The sequence below is a fragment of the Heptranchias perlo genome, chromosome 9 (assembly GCF_035084215.1).
Source record: "Heptranchias perlo isolate sHepPer1 chromosome 9, sHepPer1.hap1, whole genome shotgun sequence".
Taxonomy (NCBI): domain Eukaryota; kingdom Metazoa; phylum Chordata; class Chondrichthyes; order Hexanchiformes; family Hexanchidae; genus Heptranchias; species Heptranchias perlo.
Genome location: NC_090333.1, coordinates 30108198 through 30135650, shown reverse-complemented (window position 1 = coordinate 30135650; position 27453 = coordinate 30108198). Strand labels below are relative to the sequence as shown.

The window sequence follows — 27453 nt, the reverse complement described above, 5'->3', positions numbered from 1 at the left end:
TAAAAAACAGGGTGAGCAGCCAATATAGCTCCACACTTTCTGCCTGCACCACAGTACTGCACCAGTATAAACAGTATAAAGGCGGCATTAAGAATATAAAAAATTAGAGAAGAAGAAAAAGCCTTTCAGCTTATTGAAGCTGCTTCTCCTCCCACACCATGTACAAATTCCACTGTTACAGGCTGTACCAAAAGGTAAAAGTAAGAAAACTCAAATTTCTCCCTGGCCTCCAAAGGAAGCAGAGAAGAAGCTGCAGATAGAGAACGTGACCCAATGGCATGGACAGCCAGCAGAATTCACCCTCTCACTCGCCCAGAGAGAGTCACTTGAGAGGATACAGATAGTTCAATAAGGAGTGGACACTGGGTGCTACATGACAGACAAGGAAACCAGAGGAAGAGGAGAAGGATGTTCCTGAGCAGAGGCTAAGGAAATATCAGCCCCTGGCTCAAGACCACTTGGACATTAATCTTAAGGGGTCATGTAAAGTAAGATACTAGCAGAACATCAATTTCCTATGAAGGCACTGCAAAGCTTCTCCAAAAATGTGCAGCAGATGGCAGCACAGGAGGCACAGCTCAATGCTCTCCTTTGTGGCAACATCAGGCAGAGCAATATGGAGTGGCAGCTACAAGAATCTCTGCTCATGTGCTACCAAACACAGAGGCCTGAAGACAAGGCAGCACCTCCAATGTGCAGGCTTTGACTGGTGGCTTTTAGATTTTTGGTGACAGAATGGAGAGAACAAAGAGAGCAATATCTACTGGATTCTGAGATACGAGGGCATGAATTCAAGAGGGTTTGCAGGATATTCGGATAATCTTTCCCAGAGATTAAGGGATATTAGTAATTCAATAATGTTCGGCGTATTCTGAAAGAGTGCAGAGTCACAGGACTGGTGATGGACGAATGAATCATTGTAGCACCTACATTCTAGGCACTGAAGTGCAGAAACCTGTGCCTGTCGTTGAACACTAATTAGACATTAAAGATAGTGAAACCCCTTTCAGTTGAAATACTGGTATGGGTTTGACAGCGGAGGCATGTATGACAATATAAGTGCAATCTACAGGTCCAAATATTCATGGAAACCCAGCAATATGATGAAAATTAATAGCCCCCTTATTCAATTGTCTCGCTCCTGTGCTAGATGTAATGAACTAGGCTGCACTGGCAAACATGGAATTAATGACTTTTCTTATGCAAGAATGGACAATGAAGTGATTCACCTGGCTGATGTCGCTTGTTTCTCCTTGAATGAGCTGTGGCCAAAAAATTGAGCACAGTAGTAACTTTCTGAGCCAAAGTTTGCACTCTCCTGTTTTTTGAGGAAGTTTGCAGATCTCCCTGTAGGATGGTGCGAAATTCTTCCAGGGCTTCTGGGGTGGATCTTAGCCTCTTCTGACATAACTCCAGGGAGCGATTCAAATAAGATCTCCTCAGACTATGCACCTGGTGGCAGGGTATCTCTAGAAGGGTCTAGATCTTCTATGATGCTGTATTATAAGCCTGATCTCTGGGTTCACTTCTATTCCTCCTCCTCTTCATCCCCCAACAAATAAGTCAGAATGGGGGGAAACATTTTCTAGCGATCACTTCATTTTAGGAAAATTGCCAAACAAGAAACAAACAGCCTCGAGGGAGACTTACAAATGAAGCTAAAAGCCTCCAAAATAAAGAACAAAAAAAGTTGACAAAATACTAATGGAATGTAAATTTATGAGCCTCTATCTAACAGTACAATGAAACAAAGGGATTTACCATTAAGATCCCAGAATCAGTTTTCCTCAGCTGTTGTTCTAAGTTATCCTTGTTTTATACATGGCCAGGAATTTTCTTGGAGTTGCTCCTGCTCTGCCACCATACCGTTGCTGGAAGTGCAGCGAGAGTCCTGCTTACAGGCGTAAGTGGGGTTTCCATCGCACGTCCAGCAAAGGTATGGCAGAGTTGGGAGCAGCTCGGAGGAAATTCCCCGCCATTGTGGCATAAGTTAGATCCCAGGACCTAACTGACCGAGCTGGCCGAGTCCTGAAGGACATAGCTGCCAGACTGGGCCTGCGCCAGGTGGTGAGCGAACCAACACGAGGGAAAAACTTGCTTGACCTCGTCCTCACCAATCTACCTGTCGCAAATGCATCTGTCCATGACAGTATTGGTAGGAGTGACCACCGCACAGTCCTCATGGAGACGAAGTCCCGTCTTTGCACTGAGGACACCATCCAACGTGTTGTGTGGCACTACCACCGTGCTAAATGGGATAGATTCAGAACAGATCTAGCAGCTCAAAACTGGGAATCCATGAGGCACTGTGGGCCATCAGCAGCAGCAGAATTGTATTCCAGCACAATCTGTAACCTCATGGCACGGCATATTCCTCACTCTACCATTACCAACAAGCCAGGGGATCAACCCTGGTTCAATGAGGAGTGTAGAAGAGCATGCCAGGAGCAGCACCAGGCATACCTAAAAATGAGGTGCCAACCTGGTGAAGCTACAACTCAGGACTACATGCATGCTAAACAGCGGAAGCAACATGCTATAGACAGAGCTAAGCGATTCCACAACCAACAGATCAGATCAAAGCTCTGCAGTCCTGCCACATCCAGTCGTGAATGGTGGTGGACAATGAAACAACTAACAGGAGGAGGAGGCTCTGCAAACATCCCCATCCTCAATGATGGCGGAGTCCAGCACGTGAGTGCAAAAGACAAGTCTGAAGCGTTTGCAACTATCTTCAGCCAGAAGTGCCGAGTGGATAATCAATCTCGGCCTCCTCCCGATATTCCCACCATCACAGAAGCCAGTCTTGAGCCAATTCGATTCACTCCATGTGCTATCAAGAAACAGCTGAGTGCACTGGATACAGCAAAGGCTATGGGCCCCGACAACATCCCAGCTGTAGTGCTGAAGTCTTGTGCTCCAGAACTAGGTGCACCTCTAGCCAAGCTGTTCCAGTACAGCTACAACACTGGCATCTACCCAACAATGTGGAAAATTGCCCAGGTATGTCCTGTCCACAAAAAGCAGGACAAATCCAATCCGGCCAATTACCGCCCCATCAGTCTACTCTCAATCATCAGCAGAGTGATGGAAGGTGTCGGCGACAGTGCTATCAAGAGGCACTTACTCACCAATAACCTGCTCACCGATGCTCAGTTTGGGTTCCGCCAGGACCACTCGGCTCCAGACCTCATTACAGCCTTGGTCCAAACATGGACAAAAGAGCTGAATTCCAGAGGTGAGGTGAGAGTGACTGCCCTTGACATCAAGGCAGCATTTGACCAAGTGTGGCACCAAGGAGCCCTAGTAAAACTGAAGTCAATGGGAATCAGGGGGAAAACTCTCCAGTAGCTGGAGTCATACCTAGCACAAAGGAAGATGGTAGTGGTTGTTGGAGGCCAATCATCTCAGCCCCAGGACATTGCTGCAGGACTTCCTCAGGGCAGTGTCCTCGGCCCAACCATCTTCAGCTGCTTAATCAATGACCTTCCCTCCATCATAAGGTCAGAAATGGGAATGTTCGTTGATGATTGCACAGTGTTCAGTTCCATTCGCAACCCCTCAGATAATGAAGCAGTCCGAACCCGCATGCAGTAATAGACCTGGACAACATCCAGGCTTGGGCTGATAAGTGGCAAGTAACATTCACGCCAGACAAGTGCCAGGCAATGACCATCTCCAACAAGAGAGCGTCTAACCACCTCCCCTTGACATTCAATGGCATTACCATCGCCGAATCCCCCACCATCAACATCCTGGGGGTCACCATTGACCAGAAACTTAACTGGACCAGCCATATAAATACTGTGGCTACAAGAGCAGGTCAGAGGCTGGGTATTCTGCGGCGAATGACTCACCTCCTGACTCACCTCCTGACTCCCCAAAGCCTTTCCACCATCGACAAGGTACAAGTCAGGAGTGTGATGGAATACTCTCCACTTGCTTGGACGAGTGCAGCTCCAACAACACTCAAGAAGCTCGACACCATCCAAGATAAAGCAGCCCGCTTGATTGGCACCCCATCCACCACCCGAAACATTCACTCCCTTCACCACCGGCGCACAGTGGCTGCAGTGTGTACCATCCACAGGATGCACTGCAGCAACTCTCCAAGGCTTCTTCGACAGCACCTCCCAAACCTGTGACCTCTACCACCTAGAAGGACAAGTGTAAGGAATCTTACAACACCAGGTTATAGTCCAACTGTTTTATTTGAAAATCACAAGCTTTCGGAGGCTTTCTCCTTCGTCAGGTGAGTGTGGGATTCGGATTCCACGGAAGGTTGCCGCATTTAAAGTCAGAGAACAATACCTGGTGATTGGATAATCTTTCCAACTGCCCGTTGTCAAGGCAATCAAAGTGTTCAGACAGAGAGATATTACCGACAGGACCACCGAATACACAAACGGCCAGAACAAAAGACTCAAGCTGAAGCTGTCAGGAAATGCGTCAATGCCAGATTCATCAGCCGCACTCGGAAGACAGTCCAGAATGTCACCCGAGCACAACGCAACGCCATCGACGCTCTCAAGACCAACCGCAACATCGTCATCAAACCAGCGGACAAAGGAGGAGCCATTGTCATACAGAACAGAACGGACTATTGCAAAGAAGCATACCGACAACTGGACAACCAGGAACACTACAGATGGTTATCCGCAGATCCGACCAAGGAACACACCCACCAGCTCAACAAACTGATCAAGACCTTCGATCCAGACCTTCAAAGCATCCGACGCGCTCTCATCCCACGTATTCTCCGCATGGGAGACTTCTACTGCCTCCCTAAGATACACAAAGCCAACACACCCAGACGTCCTATCGTATCAGGCAACGGAACCCTGTGTGAGAACCTCTCTGGATATGTCGAGGGCATCCTGAAACCCATCGTACAGGGAATCCCCAGCTTCTGTCGCGACACTACAGACTTCCTACAAAAACTCAGTAACCACGGACCAGTTGAACCAGGAACACTTCTCACCACGATGGACGTCTCGGCACTCCACACCAGTATCCCCCACGATGACGGCATCGCTGCAACAGCCTCAGTACTCAACACCAACAACAGCCAATCTCCAGACGCCATCCTACAACTCATCCGCTTCATCCTGGATCACAATATCTTCACCTTCGACAACCAGTTCTTTACCCAAACACACGGAACAGCCATGGGGACCAAATTCGCACCCCGATACACCAACATTTTCATGCACAAGTTCGAGCGTGACTTCTTCACTGCACAGGACCTCCAACCAACGCTATACACCAGATACATCGACGACATTTTCTTCCTATGGACCCATGGCGAAGAATCACTGAAGAGACTACACGATAACATCAACAAGTTCCATCCCACCATCAAGCTCACCATGGACTACTCCTCAGAATCTGTTTCTTTCTTGGACACACGAATCTCCATCAAAGACGGGCACCTCAGCACCTCACTCTACCGCAAGCCCACGGACAACCTCACGATGCTCCACTTTTCCAGCTCCCACCCTAACCACGTCAAAGAGGCCATCCCCTATGGACAGGCCCTGCGAATACACAGGATCTGCTCAGACGAGGAGGAACGTGATGGACACCTACAGACGCTGAAAGACGCCCTCGTAAGAACGGGATATGACGCTCGACTCGTCGATCGACAGTTCCGACGGGCCACATCGAAAAATCGCATAGACCTCCACAGAAGACTAACACGGGACGCAACCAACAGAGTACCCTTCGTCGTCCAGTACTTCCCCGGAGCGGAGAAACTACGCCATGTTCTCCGCAGCCTTCAACATGTCATTGATGACGACGAACACCTCGCTAAGGCCATCCTCACACCTCCACTACTCGCCTTCAAACAGCCACCCAACCTCAAACAGACCATCGTTCGCAGTAAATTACCCAGCTTTCAGGAGAACAGCGTCCACGACACCACACAACCCTGCCACGGCAACCTCTGCAAGGCATGCCAGATCATCGACACAGACACCACCATCACACGAGAGGACACCACCCACCAGGTACATGGTTCATACTCCTGTGACTCGGCCAACATTGTCTACCTCATACGTTGCAGGAAAGGATGCCCCGGAGCATGGTACATTGGCGAGACCATGCAGACACTGCGACAACGGATGAACGGACACCGCGCAACAATCGCCAGACAGGAGGGTTCCCTCCCAGTCGGGGAACACTTCAGCAGTCAAGGACATTCAGCCACCGATCTTCGGGTAAGCGTTCTCCAAGGCGGCCTTCAAGACACACAACAACGCAAAATCGTCAAGCAGAAATTGATAGCCAAGTTCCGTACCCATGAGGACGGCCTCAACCGGGATCTTGGGTTCATGTCACGCTACACGTAACCCCACCAGCGAAAAAAAGTTATCTGTTTTTAATGCAACGGGTCATTCTCTGTCTTTCTCTTCCTTTCGGATGTTTCTCTCTCTCTCTCTCTGTGTCTGTCTTTTGTTCTGGCTGTTTGTGTATTCGGTGGTCCTGTAGGTAACATCTCTCTGTCTGAACACTTTGATTGACTTGACAACGGGCAGTTGGAAAGATGATCTGTAATCACCAGGTATTGTTCTCTGACTATAAATGCGGCCACCTTCCATGGAATCCGAATCCCACACTCACCTGACGAAGGAGAAAGCCTCCGAAAGCTTGTGATTTTCAAATAAAACAGTTGGACTATAACCTGGTGTTGTAAGATTCCTTACATTTGTCAACCCCAGTCCATCACCGGCATCTCCACATCATAGAAGGACAAGAGCAGCAGGCACATGGGAACAACACCACCTGCACGTTCCCCTCCAAGTCACACACCATCCCGACTTGGAAACATATCGCCGTTCCTTCATCGTTGCTGGGTCAAAATCCTGGAACTCCCTGCCTAACAGCACTGTGGCAGAACCGTCACCACGTGGACTGCAGCGGTTCAAGGCGGCGGCTCACCACCACCTTCTCAAGGGCAATTAGGGATGGGCAATAAATGCTGACCTCACCAGCGACGCCCACATCTCATGAACGAATAAAAAAAATGAAGGAATTTACAACTTATTGGGGTGAGGGGGGAGTTTCTACAGTTCACAACTCCTCAGTTCAAAAAGATGAAGGTATTCACTACAGTATTCCTCCGTTATACAGAATTCCAATGGACCAAATCATTTCCATTCACCCTCATTGGAACATATCAAATTACTTCCCATAATAATTTCTGATCCAGGTGCAACATTTAAATGTAGTATCCTCTTCCAATAATGTCTCTTAATTGTTCAACACGAGTTATATTTTGCACACTACTACATTAAAACTTCTTTACAAGGTTTTGTCAAGGAAGTGTATAAATTAGATGCAGCTGTAATGATTTCAATAAATTTAGATATAAAGAGTTCAAAGAACTCATTTTTGGATCTTCCATTATTGTAGTGTTTCTCACTGTCCAGAAATCCCCGCACCTGATTAAATGTGACACAGACTTCAACCATACAGCGGCACGATCAGACTTCTGTCAGAAGTTCCACTCAGCCATTCTGATGCTGAACAAATAGTCTTACCCACAGTGACGGTTGCAACATTGATTGTCACAAACCTACACTCGCTTCATAGTCACCATCAGGAAAAAGGATAATCTAAACATATTGGCAAAACTAGGTATGTGCTTATTAGGATCGAATTGTCCATAGGGCAGTTGTATTTGGAGTTCACTGCATTCAAGTGGTTTCTCTTACATGTGGAGCAATTTTAACATCCAGCCAGCTTATCTCCAGCATTTATCTCTACTTAACAATACAGCACTTTTCTGAAATGGCATCTCATCTATCCTACAGAACATTTAGAAAGAGAAAAAGAGGGGGAACAGAGATTAAGATAAAAGGCGTAAGAGAAAAAGAGGGGAAGAATGAGAGTAGGTGGTAAAGAGGAACCGAGAGGGAGATGGAAATGGGAGGCGAACCATAGAAATTTACAGCACAGGGGGAAATTCAGCCCATCATGTCTAAGCCAGCTCCTTGCCGGAGCAATCTAAATCCAATCCCAATGTCCCGCTCTCTGCCCATTGCCTTGTATCTTCCTCTGCTTCAAATATTTGTGCAATTTTCCCTTAAAATAAGCAATGGTATCTGCTTCAACCACTCCCAATGGTAAAACAACTCTATGTAAAAAAAAATTCTCCTAACTTCTCTCTTCATGCTTTTAGTGATAATTTAAATAAATGACTCCTTGTCACCAACTCCCTACCAAAGAACATAGTCTTTCGCTGTTCAATTTTAAAAACCTCATTAACTCTCCACTTAGCCTTCTCTGATCCAGTGGAAGTACACCAGTATCTCAAGTTTCTCTTCCTAATTATAATTTCCCATCCCTGGCATCATCCTGAACCTTCTCCATAGCTTTGATGTCCTTTTGTTAATGGGGCATCCATAACTACACACAGTACTCTATAACTTTGGCCTAATCAATGGTTTGTATAAATTCATCATCATCTCTTTACTCATGCTCTATGGACCTATTTATATATATGAGAGAGAGAGAGAGAGAGAAAGAAAGAAAATCAAACAGTGAAAACATAATTGGTAAGAAAAAACCAAAAGACGTTAACAATCCATGTGAAGCTATGCTGCAAAATTTTTTTTTGTATAATTGTTAATGAGGAGCTAAACTTAGACAAAGCTATAAACCAACATTAAATAAAAACCCAAAGCCTCGAATTATGACATCTATGTTATCTTTCCCAATCAAAACTGTTTGAATAATTCTGGCATAATTCAGAGGTATCAATGGTTTAAGTACTGCCTTACCTGTTATAAATATCATCGTCCTCACCACCCCAGCCCCAGTACTCGTTTGGGAAGCCATTGATCTTTAAAAACTGCTCCTTGCTCAGTCCTGAGACCCCACCAAAGTAGCCACTGTATGGTAGCCTAACAGGAAAAAAAGAGAAAGTTAGCGAGAATCACCAACACATAAGCAATGAGCACCTTTCTTTGCAATGCAATTTCAATTTTAAGTGAAATATTCATTTTCATCCTTTAAAAATGATCTGCCTGAATTTTAGAAGCTTGATGTCAGGCATTTTATGTTTATTTTAATTTTAAATTATTGTTTATTCCCTTTCTTCCTGACAATATTTAAACATACATCATTTTCCCCTAGGAATGACCTAGCCACACAGCACACTGGTACCCTGGCACAGACTTGTGCCTGCAATTACTCAGAGTTACCAGTTTCACCTGTGCCATCTTTTGCCACTCTGAACGCAGTTACAAGAAGCATAGTCTCAGCTCACATCTGCTGTTGACAGTATGTTTGGATGCTGAGAATCATTGTGCTGAGCCTATGTCCTACCATTGCATGGCACAGTGCACTGGAGCTGGGGCACACTCCTGTGGTATACATTGTACTTTTCTAAAAAAAAATGCTTATTTCAACCCAACGTTTTTTTTTCTTTCTTTCAAATAGTGACTGAATGGCCCAGATCTTGCTGGAACAGGGTGTGCGCCATTAGTTAGACTTTTTCCTGCACCTATCAACTTGAAAATTCTTTGCCCTTTAAGTTTCTGGAAGTGCGAGCTGATAACGGTGAGGGCAACGGGGTATCTGGGACCTTGGTGAACAACGGGACCAACAGTCTATCTCCTTAACCAATGAGATTTAAGGATTGAGAAAGAAACAGAGCAACGATGGAGAAGGAGGGTGAATTAGAGTCAAATCAGGTACATGGGGAAAAGAAAGATTGGGTTGAGAGAGAAAAAGAGACAAAGGAAAAGTAAGAAAAAAAATTAAAATTTGAAATTTTTTAAATCTCTCAGAAGAATTTATTACATGTAGGAATGAGACTCAACAGTTGAAATCATTCCCTTTCTGGGCCAGTGTTAACAATTATCACATTGTTAAAACGGTACTTACGTTAAGTACCAGCTCTAATTTTCTGCAGCCAGTTTAATTCGAACTTAATGTGCAAATCTAGCAAGTTCTTAAAAATAACGGGGGGGGGGGGGGGGGGGGTTGAGGGTGAGCTGCTGTTGGTGTGAAGCAAACGGCGGAGTGGCATAAATCGACCCGCAAATTATAGCGATTTGCAACTCACGGCGTATCTCTTCTTTGCCTGAATTGGCAGGTTGATTTGTGCATTAATAACGCCGTGCGTCATGAACTCGCCGTTATTTTTCCAGCAAGATTTGGACCATTCTATTTTCATGGAGTGACAATTCACTTCCAAATCAACACAGGTATAAAGGGGATCTTAGACTCTTGTGAAATCACTTGCCAGACAGAATCATGCTGTATATTTGTATCTTTTTAGTATTTTTTCCAAGACTAGAAAAATGGTGCAAATGGCACCAAATGGAACACAATAGAAGGAATAACATATATGCAAACTATCGACAGCCTGAAATCAGCTGAAAACAGTTAAAATAAACGGATTAAATACAAAAACAAAATACTGCGGATGCTGGAAATCTGAAATAAAAACAGAAAATGCTGGAAATAGTCAGTTGGTCAGGCAGCATCTGTGGAGAGAGAAACAGAGTCAACGTTTCAGGTCGATGACCTTTCATCAGAACTCAATAATGGGATATATAATTTCTGGAAAGATTTTTTTGCCTATCAGCAGTAATTTCTCCATGCCTGAGGTTTGTAACAAGCAGCATACTGGCAGTAGTCATCTTCCTCTAACAAGCATCAACTCTACAGAGGAAAAAGGAATCCTCAGATTAAAATCTGGATGCTTAACAAGAAGTGAACTCCATTACATCCATCAGAGACATCCACAAAGCTCTGTCAGTCTTCTTTTTTAGTTCTCAGGCTGCATTTCATCTTCAGATTTGACTCACTGTCAAGATAGTTGAGGGTAGTGAGAATAAGATGAAACCAGTTTTCTCCAAATCTGCAATTACAGATGATTCAGCAGAGAAGGCCTAAGGGCATTATTGGGCAGCTCAACGATTGTGTCATTTCATCTATGTTGGTTATAGAAAGGGATTTTTATATGATTTTTGGCAGTTCCTTTGCCACAATGGCAACTTTTAAAAGCATTGAAATGTTTACAACACACTCTTTTTTTGCATCTATATTTCTTTCTGCTTTCATATTAAGTCCCAATGGCATCTCTTCAAGGCAAAAAAACTTGCAATCTCTCCGTTGTTATTTTTTACGTAGATAGTTTATGCACCTCAAGCACATTAACAGTGAGTGTTTTTTCAGTTTGTACAATGTCTATGGGGATTAAACATATATATATAGGATGTGATAGACTGCCTGCATGCCATACTTTAGCTACTTTATGAGGTTATGTTATTTGCATTGATGTCACTTCTGCCCCCTCATGGCATTTTACAAACTAGCCTAACTGCCTTCAGTATTATTTATTCAAACACTATAAAAGAAATACACCTGGACAAACCCCGACAATAATCTTGCACTTGAGTACACACGCAAACCAACAACTCTCAAGCACTATGAATCATTCCAGGGTTGAGGAGTAGCACAGTTTGTAATCATGGGCTGGCATGTTCTACTTTAGTGCTCCTGGTGCATGCCAGGAGCTCATATCAAGAAATTGCACATCCCGACCTGTGATTTTCCAACTTTTAAAATTAATGGTCAAAAAATGAAGTGGAACATTTTGTCCATGGTATCCAGTGTCAGCACAGAGCGCTCTGTGAACAAGTATAATAGAGGCTGGATATCAAATAAAGCTCCTTGTATTTGACCCCCAATACATCAGTTTGACATGTCCATTACTTAGACTGGTCATCCTTATGGCCCCTTTGAATGAGGCTTAATTTTCCGCCAATTATTCTGAACTATGGGCAGTTTTATGCTGTGAATTTGTGACTCTAACAAATGGGTTAAGACTACCCTAAACTCATAATGGCACTGTCAGAATTTCGGGCCTTGTGAGGTAAAGCGGGACTTCCACCCACCTTCAGGTTGAACCCACCATAAATTGTGGGGTTAGCTAATTTAAATACTAAGAGGTGCACTGACTATGTAAATACAGGCTGCAATGCCTAGGATATGTTGGGGAGAGGGTGCGCAGAAAACATCAGAGCAGGCAGGAGGTAGGCCTGAAAAAGATAAGAGGGTGGGGGATCAGAAAATATCTGAAGGAGGGAACGGTGGAGATTGTGCAGCACTGGCGGGGGGTGTGGGGGGGGGTGCGTGGAAAGGATGTTGCAGGTGGAGGCCAGTAAATACCTGGAGCAAAGGTAGAGACCTGGTGCAGCAGCAAGATAACAAACCCAAAGAAGCAATGGCAGCAATGGAGGAAACAGATAATCTGGGCAAGAAGGATAACAGTCAGATCAAAGAACCAAGCAATCAACTTCACAGAGCTAGACCTGCATGTCCTCCTAAAGGTGATAGGGAGCAGGAGGGACAGTCTGTTTGGGGTTAGCGCCAGAGATCCGCCAAGAATATGGTATACACTTTGAGAAGGGATCTGATTGTGACACTGAATGCCACCTCCTTGAAATTCAAGACTCCTTTGTAGTGCAGGAAGAAGTTTAATAGCCTCACTAGAGCAGCCAAGGTAAACTATCTGCTCTCTCTGATCCGTCTTTGCAATCTCTTTCTGTGTGTAGCACTTTTGTTCATTATCCTCACAGAGCCATTGGAGTCAGAAGTGTAAGTGGGATCTGACAGTGAAAGGAGGCTCTGCAGATGTCAGACCCTGGCACTCAACCGTGCGGACTCAGATCCCTTGGCCCTTCCCTTAGCAGAGAGGTCAATAATCAGGGGGCATATATTTAAATTAATTGGTAGAAGGATTAGCGGGGAGCTAAGGAGAAATTTTTTCACCCAGAGGGTGTTGGGGGTCTGAAACTCACTGCCTGAATGGGTGGTAGAGGCAGAAACCCTCATCACATTTAAAAAGTACTTGGATATGCACTTGAAGTGCCATTACCTACAAGGCTACGGACCAACTGCTGGAAAGTGGGATTAGGCTGGGTGGCTCATTTTCAGCCGGCCTGGACACGATGGGCCGAATGGCCTCCTTCTGTGCCATAAATTTTCTACGATTCTCTAAAAAGAAAGATGCTGATGACCATTACACTCACATGAAGGCATTGACAAGAGCTCCATGGCAGAAGGATGGAAAGTAAAAGATTGCCCTGCGTGCAACTGCTGAAGGCAGCTTGCAGAATCCTTCCCTACATCACAACAGTGACTACACTTCAAAAGTATTTAATTGACTGTAAAGCACTTTAGGACGCCCTGAGGCTGTGAAAGGCGTTATATAAATGTCAGTTTGTTCTTTCTTCCTTAGTTGCACAGCTGAGAATAGATTTTCTGATTTCTTCAGTCAAAGCTGATGTTTGTGGACATTCAAGGCCTGTGAAGGTTTATAATGAAAATATAAAAATAAGGACAGAATGTATGGCTTTAAAATGGGGACTGAATTGTGTCTGTGCACTTTGGTCCAATTATCCCCTGGCCTTTAATTTCACTTCACATGAAGACTACACTTGGTCTTGATGGGAGATTGATCAATAAATGAATAAATTGAGAGAGAACATTTTTATTAATTTAGTGTTTTTGATTTATAATAAGTGACCAATAAGCTGCCAATTTAAAAATAAAAGATGCAAAACATTTTTAAACTGTTAAAACAAAAATTCCAGGAAGTGGCCACACAAAGTTGAAAATAGTAAAATTGAAACAAGCCTGATATAAAATAGGGCTCCGATCAAGCATGGCCAAAACTTGGCACGGTCCGAGGTTCTGCATGATTGAACACTTGAGAAAAAAAAAATCGGCAGATGGGGAAAAACTCACACAAAAGAGTGCTAGAGTTCACACACTGACTGCATGGTTGGCGGGCAAGCATGCACAACAGGGAAGAGGGCAGAAGAAAACAGGAAAAAAAAAATCAGCTGTAGAGAAAAACCATCACAGAGAAAATGCTAGAGCACATGCATGGACTGTATGCCATGTGCAATTGGTAGGAGCAAAGCAGTAGAAAATATAACAGCTGTACCAGAGGGTTGAGCCCTAAACTATAGCATCATGCTTTTCTGAGATGAAAAAGCCGTTTGAGCAAAAATGTTGAGAAACAGATTCAATGACAGCAAATAGAATTCAACAGGTAAATTTAATTACGTTGTTGTGAAAGATGCAATTCTTAATGTATTTAATTATGTTAGATTGCTGTTTTCAGGACTGTATATTTTGGTTAATGAGGAAACAACTGTGGTGGTTGAAAGCGTTTTCAAAAACTATTTACAGCAATTTGAGTGGCTCTGCTTCTACTGGCAGAACTCGCAGACTGGTCATTGTTGATGCACTCTGCTATAAAATCTTTAGCACTTCCTAATTGACTGTTATTGTTGCTGGTAAGTAGCTAATTTCTTCACTTGTGATTTGCTACAGTTTTAGGAATAAAAGATTTGAGTCAATCAAGTGTAAGTGTGACCAAAAATTAGCATATTGTCAGTATGACACCTAAAGTGCAACGGATAAAGTGCATACTAGATGTGCCATCTTATTATATTAATAATTATGTACTTAAAATGAAAACAATGCTAATGATATTTAAAAAAAAACAGAAATTAATATTTGAGGCTATTGTGAGCTCAGGACTACAAGGTAACATGATCCCATCAGGGGTTCTAATCAGGACGAGTATGATATACAAAGGCTGTTTTGCAGGGCTTAAACACTAATGCCAGCAATTTCCTCGGGGCTTCTCCCACTCTGCCACCATAACTGTGGCAGATATCCTGTTTAGGTGAGTAAATGGGGTTTCTGCCAAAGTTATGGTGGTGGAGAGGAAGAAGCCCAAGGAAATTCCCAGCCTAAGTGACTTTTTTTTCTTATAACTGCCAAATCTGATCAGCAGTAATTACAGCCTCACAACTCACAGCAAACTTCCCCGTTAGTGCGTACAACCACTAGACTGACGAAACTAGGGTCTTATACAACTCAGAATAAAGACTTTAGTCAGAGATATAAAGCAATCTCCTTGTTTGGTTATCCTTTGTCACAAATAGCTGCACGCAGGAAGCTCTTAATTATTCACCTTGACTGTCAAAATTCGGGGCATAATTTGCAACTTAAAAAAAAAGACTGATAGCTGTTCTGGTTCAAAAGTATCAACATTTCACTCGATTGCCCTAAGGGGGGAATCCGGTACCATTATCCAGCATGCTTTGGGAAATAGGCTATCTGAGAGCAGCAAAGGCTTATGGGTGTGTCTATAACTTAAAGCTGCAAGAACAGCTTTTGAAAAAACTGCAAACTTACAATTCCCAAGGAAAGAGGCATGTTATCAGCTTCAAGGTCTGCTAAATACAGCCTTGTGTGTGTTGTGAATATCCATTGTCTGGGGGATGAGAGCATATTTCCAGGCCCAGTACATAGCCAATAAGAACAGCCAAACTAAAAACACCCTGCTAGGAGGGAGGGTTCAAGAACTAGATAAGAGTAATAATGAACTTCAGGCTGCAAATAAAGTAATGAGAAAACAGAACCTGAAAGTGGTGGGAGACCCAGACCACAAAGTCTATCAGACGGAATTTAATCACGTTAAACAACAGGTTATTTTCGCCATCCACAGTACTGGCAAGGACCCGGGGAAAGTAGATTGGGGTGAAGCAGAAGAACAGGCCTCCCAATAAATGAAGAAAAAAGAAAGATGGAGGAACCGGAGGAGACAACACGGACTGTGAGCTTGAAGTTTTGATTATGTACAGAATGAGGCTACGTAGCAAATATCAGAACTTGAAAATTGGTTTAAGTGAAAAATGGATCCAGGCCTTAGACGGCTACCTAGAGTACTTTGAAACCCTAGCTGTAGTTAAAGAAAGTAATTTGACCCTAAATCAGACAGCCCAACAAGTGACGTTAAGGAAAGTTGGACAAAGTAGAGGATTTGAAGGCAGCCATACAAGCCTGAAAAAAAGGTCTTTCCCACACGAGATTTTAAATCGGTACAAAATTGAATTAAGTAGGAAACACTGGAAATTGAGAATTAGGTTAAGTGAAAAAAAAAGGATGAATTAGGCCATGATGGAATATAGGAGATAGGGGGAAAGTAACTAGCTATAGAATAGGTTCTTTTGTTTTCAGTGTACACTCTTTTTAAAGACCTACATGAGTGCTTTCTTTTCGTCATTGTGGGCTACACCCCTTTTAATGCTTGTTATGTGTTTTCTCTTTTGTGCAATGTTACAAAGATTTTGTTTAGCTGTGAAGGCTAACTTTTTCTTCAGTTATATTCAGTATTTTTACAGTCTTTTGGAAAGGTGCCTAAAAGGACAAAATGAAAGATGATGTAATTTACTGGGTTTTTGTAAGCACGTTATTTTGATAATTTTATCTGTTCTGTCTTGTGTTTAATTTTGATAGTTGAATTAAATTGGAGTTACTGAGGTTAACTAACCGATTAAAGTGTGAAAACCAGACCTTTATCGTGGCCACAGTGAAATTTTGGTTATTGTAAATTTATGTGACAGCCTCTAATTCCGGACATAAGATTATCGCAAATGAAAATTGGCATTTTGAATTTCTTAAATGCTTAATGTATTGAGTATTGGTGAGCGTGAATTGATCTGATTAGAGTTGTTTTGAGAATCGGAGAGCGTGAATTGATGTGTAAGGAGTTAATGTGTGTAACTGTAATCGGAGAACGATAGCTTGTTATCTCAGGCTAATTCAGCACAGGGCATCAATTTTGAAAATTCTGAGATCATCATCTTGGTTGGTATTGAAATGTGATAGCTGTTAGCAAACTGACAGCACCACTTTTATCTTGTGATTGATTGTGGTCAGAAAAAATAAAAGTGACTGGAAAAAATAAGATTAAACTTGTATCTATAACAAGAATTGGGAAATGTCGTATAGTTGGACTACCTAAGAGTTAATGAATTTTTGGACATCTCTTAAATAAATGCTAAATGCTTTAACAATTGGAATCTTTTTAAAAATGAGATGAATGAACTGAAATTCTTTTCTCTTTAAAGAGGGGATCATCGTTTTCGGTGCAGGTAGAAATCCAGTGGGTTACGAATTTAAGACCTTATCTGCAGACATCACCTTATCCTAGCCTCTCAAAGGCTCAGCTTTAACCCATTCAGGGTCATTTGTTATCTTCCGAGACAGAGCGCTCCCGGGGCCGGGGGGGGGGGCGGGTGGGTGGGTGGCGGTGGCAAGAGATATGGGAGTTACCTCCAAAAGTAATTACAGGCACTTCTGTCCCCACTGTAAAACTACCAAGCCTGGGCATGATTTGTTTGTGAAACTGAAATTGATATGAATTCTTGTTCAAGCACTCGCGAAGGGAAAATTTACCTGAAGTTTCATGGGATAATCCAGTTTATTTAAAATAAAAAGGAGTCCAGTCTAAGTGGTTCCTGTCCAATGCTGTGTATCAAGGAAGAAAGTTTGATCATTGACAAGTCCTGTCCGTCCAACAATACTGCTCTCTGGAATTGGGATAATTTTGAAATGATAAAATGGACTGACTCAAGCATAATATAGCTGGATATTTTGGGAAATATAATGCGGTCCAAGATGAGTTTCAGTAAAATAAACAACAAAAATGGAATGTATTGAGATACTGGATCAAACTGTAAATATTGTATTGGACACTAAAGTACCTCCAGTGCTCATAAATGAGATGACATGGCTGATTGATAGTTTTCTCTCGGGGATGTTTGTGTCCTTATCTATACTGAACAATGATAAAGCTGCATTTGATAACCTGAGACATCGGGACCATGCAGAGGGAGATGAAATGGTTAATGTGGCTCAGGAGAGTGAGAAAACCTTTTAACCAAGGCACTGTCACATGCTCAATAGAGAAACCGACTAATTAATGTAACAATCAAGATAGAGCTAAACACACTGGTACATATCAGAGGGGTTGAAATTAAAGTAAAGAGGGACACAGAAATATTGATTTCCAAATTCAGGGTTGGGTTCCTTTGAATTAACAATGAAATTGGGACCGAGGCTAGGGAGCCACCCTGCCCAATCCTAAATCCAGGAACCAGAAACGGTCTGGTGATCTTTGAAACTTGTGAATGTCTGTATAATGGTGTAAGATATAAAATTTTTATTGTAATTCTTGATCTTTCATGGATACATTTACCCAATGGTCTGTGTAATGAGACACATGAGCGTTTTTGCTAACAGATGTTGTCCATAATTACTAAACAGGTTTTAGAAAGGAACTCTGGGAATGGTAACCAAAGAAACCCTATACAGGAAAGCGATAGTCACAGGAAAAGGGATGTGGGAGAATGGCTAAGAATGGGAGGTGCAATGGGAACTGCAGCCTGGTACCGAATAGATGCAGAAAGCTTGTACAAACATGATGAAGGAATGAGGATTAAGGATATTCTTAAGCAAGAGGGTAAAAACTGGGGAGACTTTGTTTACAACGAACAACAGGTCCTTCTAACAATAAAGGACCCAGTGAAAGCCGATGGTCAGATACAAGATAAAATCAACAAGATTATCAGCGACCACACCAAGGTGAAGGATAAGATCTCTAAGGCTATAACTTGTAGCATGTACACGGCTTTCGTGTTAGATCAAGTTTAGAAGGGCCTGAATGATATTACTAATGGCCATTGCCAGATCTCACTTGGCCTGTAAACAATTCATTAACAAATCCTTGAATTGGAATTTGAAATTTTACCTCATGACTGTTTGCTTTTATCTCCTGTACCACTATTTCCCTGAGCCTGCTTATTGGTCTTATGGTCATCATACCTATGATTCAAGATGAAACACATGACCCACCACCCATGTACGTGGTCGAAACCTTAGGAGTCTTGGAAGGAAAGATGTACGTGGAATATCCACGTACCCTGTTAAAAAAAGGAAGAAGCCTGGGTGGCACCAGATACATCCTGTCGATATACGTGCGCTGATGAGATGTGTTCAAAGCAAATGTTCCAGCATGTGGTTTCACTTTTGATAAGGACTTTCCCAGCTGCACTGTTAATTTGGAAAAATGGAACTCAAAGAATAAAACATACCTAACAAAGGACAAGGAGAATACTGCATGTTTACTTCCAACCGATACATGACAGCTGCTGGACGCCTATGTCCAACCACTATCCCTAATTTCTGTTTCTCACCTAGTGAGCTAACCCGGATAGGTAATGCCGTACTCATACCTGTCCCGACTCACGGTGTTACCAACATCACTGTAGAGATAGGTCTACAAAAGGTGGCCCTACAAACCGTTCAGTAGTTCAGTCACCCCATACCTCCCCAAACCCTGAATCTTAAGCATATTTAGCAATGTACTGCTGCATCTGAGAAACATCTGGTACATATGTGACAGGACAACAAAAAATTGAAAAGAGGGTGTATAAGTTGGGGAACGCAGAGTGGTGGGAAGTAGTATTTAATACAGGACAGCATCCGTGGGCAAGAATGTTCCTCATGTCTCTAGTAATTTTGCAAGCTATTCTGACTAAATAAAATAGTCCGGGCCACTGAATAAAAAAAAATATTATGATGATGTGTTGTATTTAAAGACTCCTCAGTGCCGATAGACAGAAATTGATCATGTTAGAAACAACTATGGACATTGGCCAGATTAAAATGAAACAAAGATATGAAAGGGAAAAGGTGGTTGTAATTGGTAGGTTCGTGCTAGAGCACAGCACCCACCTGAGGGGGGAATGTGAGAGGGAAATGTGAGAGGGGAATCCCGTACCGTTATCCAGCATGCTTTGGGAAATAGGCTGAGGGCAGCAAAGGCTCATGGGTGCGTTTATAACTTAAAGCTGCAAGGACAGCTTTTGAAAAAACTGCAAATTTGCAATTCCCAAGGAAAGGGGCATGTTATCAGCTTCAAGCTTCAAGGTCTGCTAAAAGATAACCTTGTGTGCGTTGTGAATATTCATTGTCTGGGGGATGAGAGCATATCTCCACCCAGTACATCGCCAAGATAAGAATAGGATGTAGGGGGGGTGGTGGGGATTGTGTAAGACATTCACACAAACCCAATATAAGAACAGCCAAAGGCCCCAGTTAGTTAGAATTCTCAAGACGATCCGTGACGTCGGTGCTAATAGGGGGGGAAGACTGATCAACTTCTCCTGGCACTGCTGCAATAAGTTGTATGTTTAGGCAAACCTATGTTTGTTTTATATCATTGCTAATAATTGTAGTCATTTGTTTGTTTAGGCAAACCTATGTATGTTTTATATCATTGCTTATAATTGGTAGTATATGTTTAAGTAGTTGAATAAAACTATCTCTTTCGAGTTCAGTGGCACGGAGTATTTTGTTTAATCAATACCGAGAGATTAAGATTAACAACACTAACATGCGCTAAAAAAAACCTTTAATATACAGCTTGTTTGAGTTGAAATGTGATTCACTGTAGGCTATAATGGGGGGATTGTTTGGCAGCTCGGAAGCAACACTGCAGAGCTACTGAAGCATGTCCATTTCTTTCCTTGTGATCACTATACTTTCAGGCATCTTTTCTTTTTCTGCCAGCTATTTGTTGCAACATAGTAAAATGTTGGTAGTGATTGGGAAGAAAAAGACTTGCTGGATCCAAACAGGTAGCAATGATAAAATCAGACAGAGTTCAAGAGAATCCACTTGGTTTACATTACTGAATAAATGCAGCACTCCATGGAGGAAAATTGCAAGTGGAATTATTTTTTAAAATAATCAATCATAACTAGGGCACAACACGGTGCAATAATTTACTATTCACAGCACCCACCCTTTGAGTTGCCTTCTTTATAAAAGGGATTGTCTGGTTGCAATACATTGGTTAAGGGCCCAATGGGAGTTTGAGCTGTCCACCATGAGATCAGTCCACAACACTACCATCACCATTTAAAAGCCCCCTTTTCAGTAACTAACTCACAAATGAAAGAGAATCACAATCTACCATCCAAAAAAATACCATGGGGCAGATTTTGAACTTGCCACCCGGGCATAAAATCAGGCATTAGGGATTGGTGGCCCATTATAGAAACTGCCTGTCTTTCCATTGAATGGAAATGAAAATTGGGCAGTCTCCATAATGGTTGGCTGGACGGCAAGTTGAAAATCTTCCCCCATGTCTTTCAAAAGGTGTGAAAATGTTTAAGACAGTCCCGTAAGGTAGTCAACTACTTCTGGCCAAAATAGTTGTCCCTCCAGTATTTGAAATATGTTCAAGTCTGTCAAATCATGCAACTATAGGGAGCCCTCAAATGGTACGGGAGCCCGATAATCAATAACCTCACAGCTTCCCATTTTGTCTAAAGGCAGAGGAAAACAGTGGAGTACGATACTTCAGTGGTCAGTGACAGCATTCGCATAAGTTCAGCCTATTCAAGGTCGAGGTCCCGCAGTCAGAGTTTCATGAGCTAGAGAGGAAGTTAAAAAGCAGGACCTCAAAAGATAGTAATTGCTGGATTACTCCCAGTGCCACACCTAGTGAGTATAGGAACAGTAGGATAAGACAGGGTTGCCAGGTTAATGCGTGGCTGGAGCAATGGTGCAGGAGGAAGGGCTTCAGATTCCTGAGGCATTAGGACCAGTTCTGGGGCAGGAGAGATCTGATCAAGATGGACGGGTTGCACCTCAACAGAGATGGGACCAATGTCTTCATGGGAAGGTTTAAACTAATGTGGCAGGGGTATGGGCACCAAGATGAAATATTAGAGAGGAGTAACAAGACGCACAGAGGACTGGGAGGGACAAGTAGCACGAGAGTAAAGAATAGTTCAGAAATAGGAGAGATCAGACAGGGGGTAAATGAGAGGCAGCCTAAGATGAGATTGGAGAGCATGTCCATAAATGCACGTACCGTGGTAAATAAGGGTTGGTGAGCTGCAGGCTCAAGTCGCCACGTGGGACTATGACATAGAGGCAATAACAGAGACCTGGCTCCATGAAGGGGAGGATTGGGTACTTTATATTCCTGGTTACGAGGTATTCAGGAAAGATAGGTAAGGAAAGAAAGGACGGGGTGGCAGTAATGATCAAAGAAACTATTACAGCACTGGAAATGGATGATGTAGTTTTGGGGTCAAAGACAGAATCTATTTGGTTAGAATTAAGGAACAATAGAGCAGCTATTAAGCTACTGGGTATATACTATATACCACCAAATAGTGGGAAGGAGATAGAGGAGCAAATTTGCAGGCAAATTACAGAAAGATGCAAGAACTATAGAGTAGCGATAATGGGGGACTTCAATTATCCCAATATAGACTGGGACAGTAACAGTGTAAAGGGCAAAGAGGGGGAGGAATTCCCAATATTTCTGCAACAGTATGTTTCCAGCACAACCAGGAAGGAAACAGTGCTGGATCTAGTTCTGGGGAATGAAGTGGGGCAGGTGGAGCATGTTTCAGTGGGGGAGCATTTGGGTAACAGTGATCATAATAGGCTTAGAATAGTTATAGAGAAGGATAAGGAACAATCAAATGTGAAAATGCTTAACTGGAGGAGGGCAAATTTCATTTGATTTAAAAAGGGATCTTGCCCAGGTGGATTGGAATCAAAAATTGGTAGGCAAAACAGTAATTGAACAACGGGTGGCTTTCAAGGAGGAGTTGGTTCGGGTACAGAGTAAACACATCCCTACGAGGGGGAAAGGAAAGGCATCCAAAGCTAGAGCTCTCTGGATGACTAAAGATATAGAGATTAAAATGAAACACAAAAAGGAGGCTCATGACGAATGTTAGGTTCATAATACAGTAGAGAACCAGGCTGAATACAGAAAGTACAGGAGAGATCTAAAAAAGGGAATAAGAGGGGCAAAGAGAGAGTATGAGAATAGATTAGTGGCTAACATAAAAGGGAGCCCATAAGTCTTTTATAAACATATAAATAGCAAAAGGGTAGTTAAAGGAAGCATGAGAACATTTAGGGACAAAAAGATCTTTTGTGGAGGCAGATGGCATGGCCGAGGCACTAAATGAATACTTCGCATCAGTCTTCACTGGAGAAGCGGATGCTGCCGTTGTAGCAGTAAAGGACGAGGTAGTAGCGATATTGCATAGGATAAAAATAGATAAAGAGGAGGCACTTAAAAGATTAGCAAAAATGAGAAAAGTCACCCGATCCAGATGGGATGCGTCCTAAGTTATTGAGGGAAGTAAGGGTGGAAATTGCGGAGGCTCTGGCCATAATCTTCCAATCCTCCTTAGATATGGGGATGGTGCTGGAGGACGGAGGATTGCAAATGTGACACCCCTGTTCAAAAAAGGGGAGAGAGATAAACCTGGCAATTTCAGGCCAGTCAGCCTAACGTCGGCAGTGAGGAAACTTTTAGGGACAAAATAAATTGGTACTTGGAAAAGTATGGGCCATTAAATGAAAGTCAGCACGGATTTGTTAAAGGCAAATCGTGTTTGACTAACTTCATTGAGTTCTTTGATGAAGTAACGGAGAGGGTTATTGAGGGTAATGCGGTTGATGTTGTGTATATGGACTTTCAAAAGGCATTTGATAAAGTACCACATAATAGACTTGTAAGCAAAATTAAAGCCCATGAGATTAAAGGAACAGTGGCAGCGTGGATACAAAATTGGCTAGGGACAGAACGCAGAGAGCAGTGGTGAACAGTTGTTTTTCAGACTGGAGGGAAGTATACACTGGTGTTCTCCAGTGGGTCAGTATTAGGACCACTGCATTTTTTGATGTATATTAATGACCTGGACTTGGATATAGAGGGTGTAATTTCAAAGTTTGCAGATGACACGAAACTCAGAAATGTAATAAACAATGTGGAAGATAGTAACAGACTTCAGGAGGACATAGACAGACTGGTGAAATGCAGACACATGGCAGATGAAATTTAATGCAGAGAATTGTGAAGTGATACATTTTAGAAGGAAGATTGAGGAAAGGCAATATAAACTAAATGGCACAATTTTAAAGGGGCTGCAGGAACAGAGAGCAAAGGGATGCACATACACAAATTTTTGAAGGCGGTAGGACAAGTTGAGAAGGCTGTTAAAAAAGCAAATGTGATTTTGGGCTTTATTAACAGAGGCATGGAGTACAAAAGCAAGGAAGTTATGCTAAACCTTTATAAAACACTGGTTCGGCCTCAGCTGGAGTACTGTGATCAATTCTGGGCACCACACTTTAGGAAGCATGTCAAGTCCTTAGAGAGGGTGCAGAAGAAATTTACTAGAATGGTGCCAAGGATGAGGGATTTCAGTTATGTGGAGAGACTGGAGAAGCTGGGATTGTTCTCCTTAGAACAGAGAAGATTAAGGGGAGATTTGATAGAGGTGTTCAAAATCATGAATGGTTTTGACAGAATAAATAAGGAGAAATTGTTTCCAGTGGCAGAAGGGTTGGTAACCAGAGGACACAGATTTAAGGTGATCGGCAAAACAGCCAGAGGCAACATGAGGAAACATTTTTTTTTACACAGAGAGTTGATATGATCTGGATATCATTGCCTGAAAGGGTGGTGGATCCAGATTGAATAGGAACTTTCAAAATGGAATTGGATAAATACTTCAGGGGGGAAAAATTACAGGACAGGGAAAGAGCAAGGGAATGGGACTAAATGGATAGCTCTTTCAAAGAGCCGGCACAGGCATGATGGGCCGAATGGCCTCTTCCTGTGCTGTACCTATCATGATACTATTCAGTGGATTGAAATTTCTTAAGCTCTTGGAAATTATAGTAAGTTTCACCAGAGACAACAGTTCAGCCTGTTAGAGAGCTATTCTACCAGTCTGTGCATTAGAAACTTAGTTTGTATTTGGGATGAATAGGATTGGATGGGGTCGGTACTTCCTTGCACTAATTTTGCAACGGTGTAAAAAGTTCAAAGGGTGCGCCTTTTAGTGTTACTCACTGGTTGTACTGAAAAGGCTAAGATCGCACTTGTCTACATGGGTAAAAATTCTTCAAATAACATTTATGCTCTTTATATCCCCCAAATATAACAGCACAACTTATTGACCAAAATGACAACCATAAAACAGGGGATGCAATTTAGAATGTAATTCAACAATAAACAAGCTTTTTTAAAAAAACAAGCCTCATTATTCAATGCTGGCACAACTCTATCTTTTATGATTATGTCATTTCTTTTTAGTTCTTTCTGCTAATAGCATACAATTCTTTAGCTTGTAATATTGAGCCCTGGAGACAAATTTGATTGATCAAACTGTTACAGTTTATTTTAAATCTCCCCGAACGAGGAGTTGTGTTTTGCAGACCTCCTTGCGACTGGAACATCATGCATGCCTTACATTCAATTTCTTTATTGGGAGGGGAATCTACTGCCAGGAATACCAATTATTTCAAGAGGCAGGTCATGGCCAGGACTTAATTTGAATAATAATCACCAAATGAACAAGGGATTCTGTTATAACACAGCCCTAGTGAAACTTTCATCACGTCTACCATTCAATTTCCTTGTGAGGGCTGCAGTAGGAGCGCTGCCTTAAAATTGAAGATATAATGAATTACTTCACAAACTTTTTTTCTAAAAATATTATAAATTAAGGAAAGAATTAGTTTCCCATACATGTAAGTCCCTCCTTCATAAATACTGATGTCAAAGTAGTGGTAGGTTAACCGTTATGTTGTGTTAACAATTTCAGGGCACAATTGGCAGAGCTCTGTTTTCATAAGGAGTATTTACATTTTGTTTTTTTGCTTCAGTCTGCAAGGAGTGGCCTGTATGCCCCACCAACCCTCATTTAGTTTTTTTGTTAAGTGTCAATCTCTTCAGGCCAGCTGGACTCCACCGTGTAATATGGAGACCCAAATGTAGAGAAATTCAGACATGTGTTACCAGCTGCAGTTTATATTTAGAGAGAGATCTGTGCATCTGTCATTGGCTGCACTTCCTAAATATAAAGTGCTTATGGCTTGCAGCATCATCTGTACCTCCTGCTAACATTACTGCTGGAACCTGGTTGATCTGTAAACACCCCCTGGTATCCACTATTTGTTCAGTGGTCACTCCCAGGCATCAATTATTTTCCACGCACTCACTCCCCTGTATCCTCTTTTCTTTAGCTGTAACGTTTTCTAATTAACCAGGTTCTCTTTCCTTTCACTTGCTTAAATGCATTTTTGGTGAGTATGTTGTTTTGCAGAGCGGCATTATCCAAGGAAGACAGGCAGATTGTTTGAATCCCCGATTTAGATTTACCAGTTACTCTTGCACAATTCTCATTATTGACAATATTTTTGGACAACGTGTCTTAAGGTGCTAATAATGCCAAAAATCTGAGAGTGACTTAACCTTGGTATGAATGAAGAACTTGGTCACAATTGACACGTAGTCTTCATGGTTACAAGATGAATGACTTACCCTTACTTACTTTTCTGTGTTTAATGCTTTAGAACCAGACAACAACTCAATCCATACATGTCCTGTACAGTGCTTCAAGAGTAGCACAAAGACAAGCCAAAGGTCAGGACACCTGCAACTGAAATCAGTTTACTGCAGGGCTACCAGTATTGAAGAAATCCTAGTATGAGTACTGCAAAAAAAAGATTAAAAGTGGTAACCTACATCTGTCATTTGGACCAAATGTGATGACTAAATGAGAATTCATATATTCTTCTTGCACTTTTTTCCTTTTTTGTCTCCAAAAGCCAAACACCCTTTTTAGGCTTTGTTTAGAATCAGGAAGAGATCAAAACCTTCCAACACAATGAGTGCAAGGTGTTTATCATTGAATTTCTTATTATTTGTTCTGTGGGGGAAAATATCTTCTGATTAGCATCTTTCATCATTTTAAAATAAATCATATCCAGATTCTTTCCATAGAAAAATGGTCAGAAAACTGAGAAACATTTGATAGCTGGGATAATTCCTGTTCGATAGAATTCTCTTGCTTTTTCTCTGTTCCTGGCGATTGAAATGCCAGGAATTTACCAGCTGTCACTTTTCAGTACTTTTTGACCATTTTTCCAGAGATAGGAGTTGGAAAATTTAGAAAAAAGGCACATGGATAAAAAGGTAGTTAAAATACTAAAGGAAAGTTTTTTCCCCCAAAGACTGTAAGCAATAAGTAATTCCTTAGATGCTCGAGTGTCGATAAACATTTCACACTCATTGCATTGGGAAGTGTCTGGTCTTGAGCAGGATTTCGCATTCAGCTGCGAAAAGGAGAAAATAAAAAAAGAGAGAGACGCCTTGATTTAAATCCCCCTCACGACGGGCAGGAGAGGGTCCATTCTGCCGATCACAGCCTCCAATCGCCGTCGCGATCGGCAAATCCCCCACCCCCTCCATCAAGCTCCGATCTTGAGCCTGCTGCCTGTCAATCTGGCCAGCTGTCGGTTAGGAAACAGAAGAAAATATTAATCAGGTCCTGCCATTAATATCAGCAGGACCTCTGTCACCAGGCTTTCTGGGTTTTAGACCCACCATCGTGCTCCCCCCACTTCCCCATAAATATTGGGGCCAGAGACTCAGGTAGTCAGTCAGGTCCAGCAAAGCCTCTGAGAAAGTTAGAACGGAGGAGAGTAGCTAGAATTTACTTTTATTTGAGT

General features: G+C 42.4%; 1 protein-coding gene and 1 long non-coding RNA gene across 5 annotated transcripts in view; one reads left to right on the top strand and one right to left on the bottom strand.

The window, feature by feature from the left end:
• b4galt2 (UDP-Gal:betaGlcNAc beta 1,4- galactosyltransferase, polypeptide 2) overlaps positions 1-27453 on the bottom strand; it is a 342550-nt gene that overhangs the window by 65534 nt on the left and 249563 nt on the right. For all 4 annotated transcript variants that reach the window (XM_067990105.1, XM_067990101.1, XM_067990102.1 and 1 more), the window contains exon 5: positions 8787-8909. In XM_067990105.1, the coding sequence (XP_067846206.1) occupies positions 8787-8909 (123 nt within the window). The remainder of the gene's footprint in view (positions 1-8786; positions 8910-27453) is intronic.
• LOC137325244 (uncharacterized) overlaps positions 15405-27453 on the top strand; it is a 40304-nt gene continuing 28255 nt past the window's right edge. Inside the window, exon 1 of the long non-coding RNA XR_010963850.1 lies at positions 15405-15658. This is a non-coding gene — a long non-coding RNA (uncharacterized lncRNA). The remainder of the gene's footprint in view (positions 15659-27453) is intronic.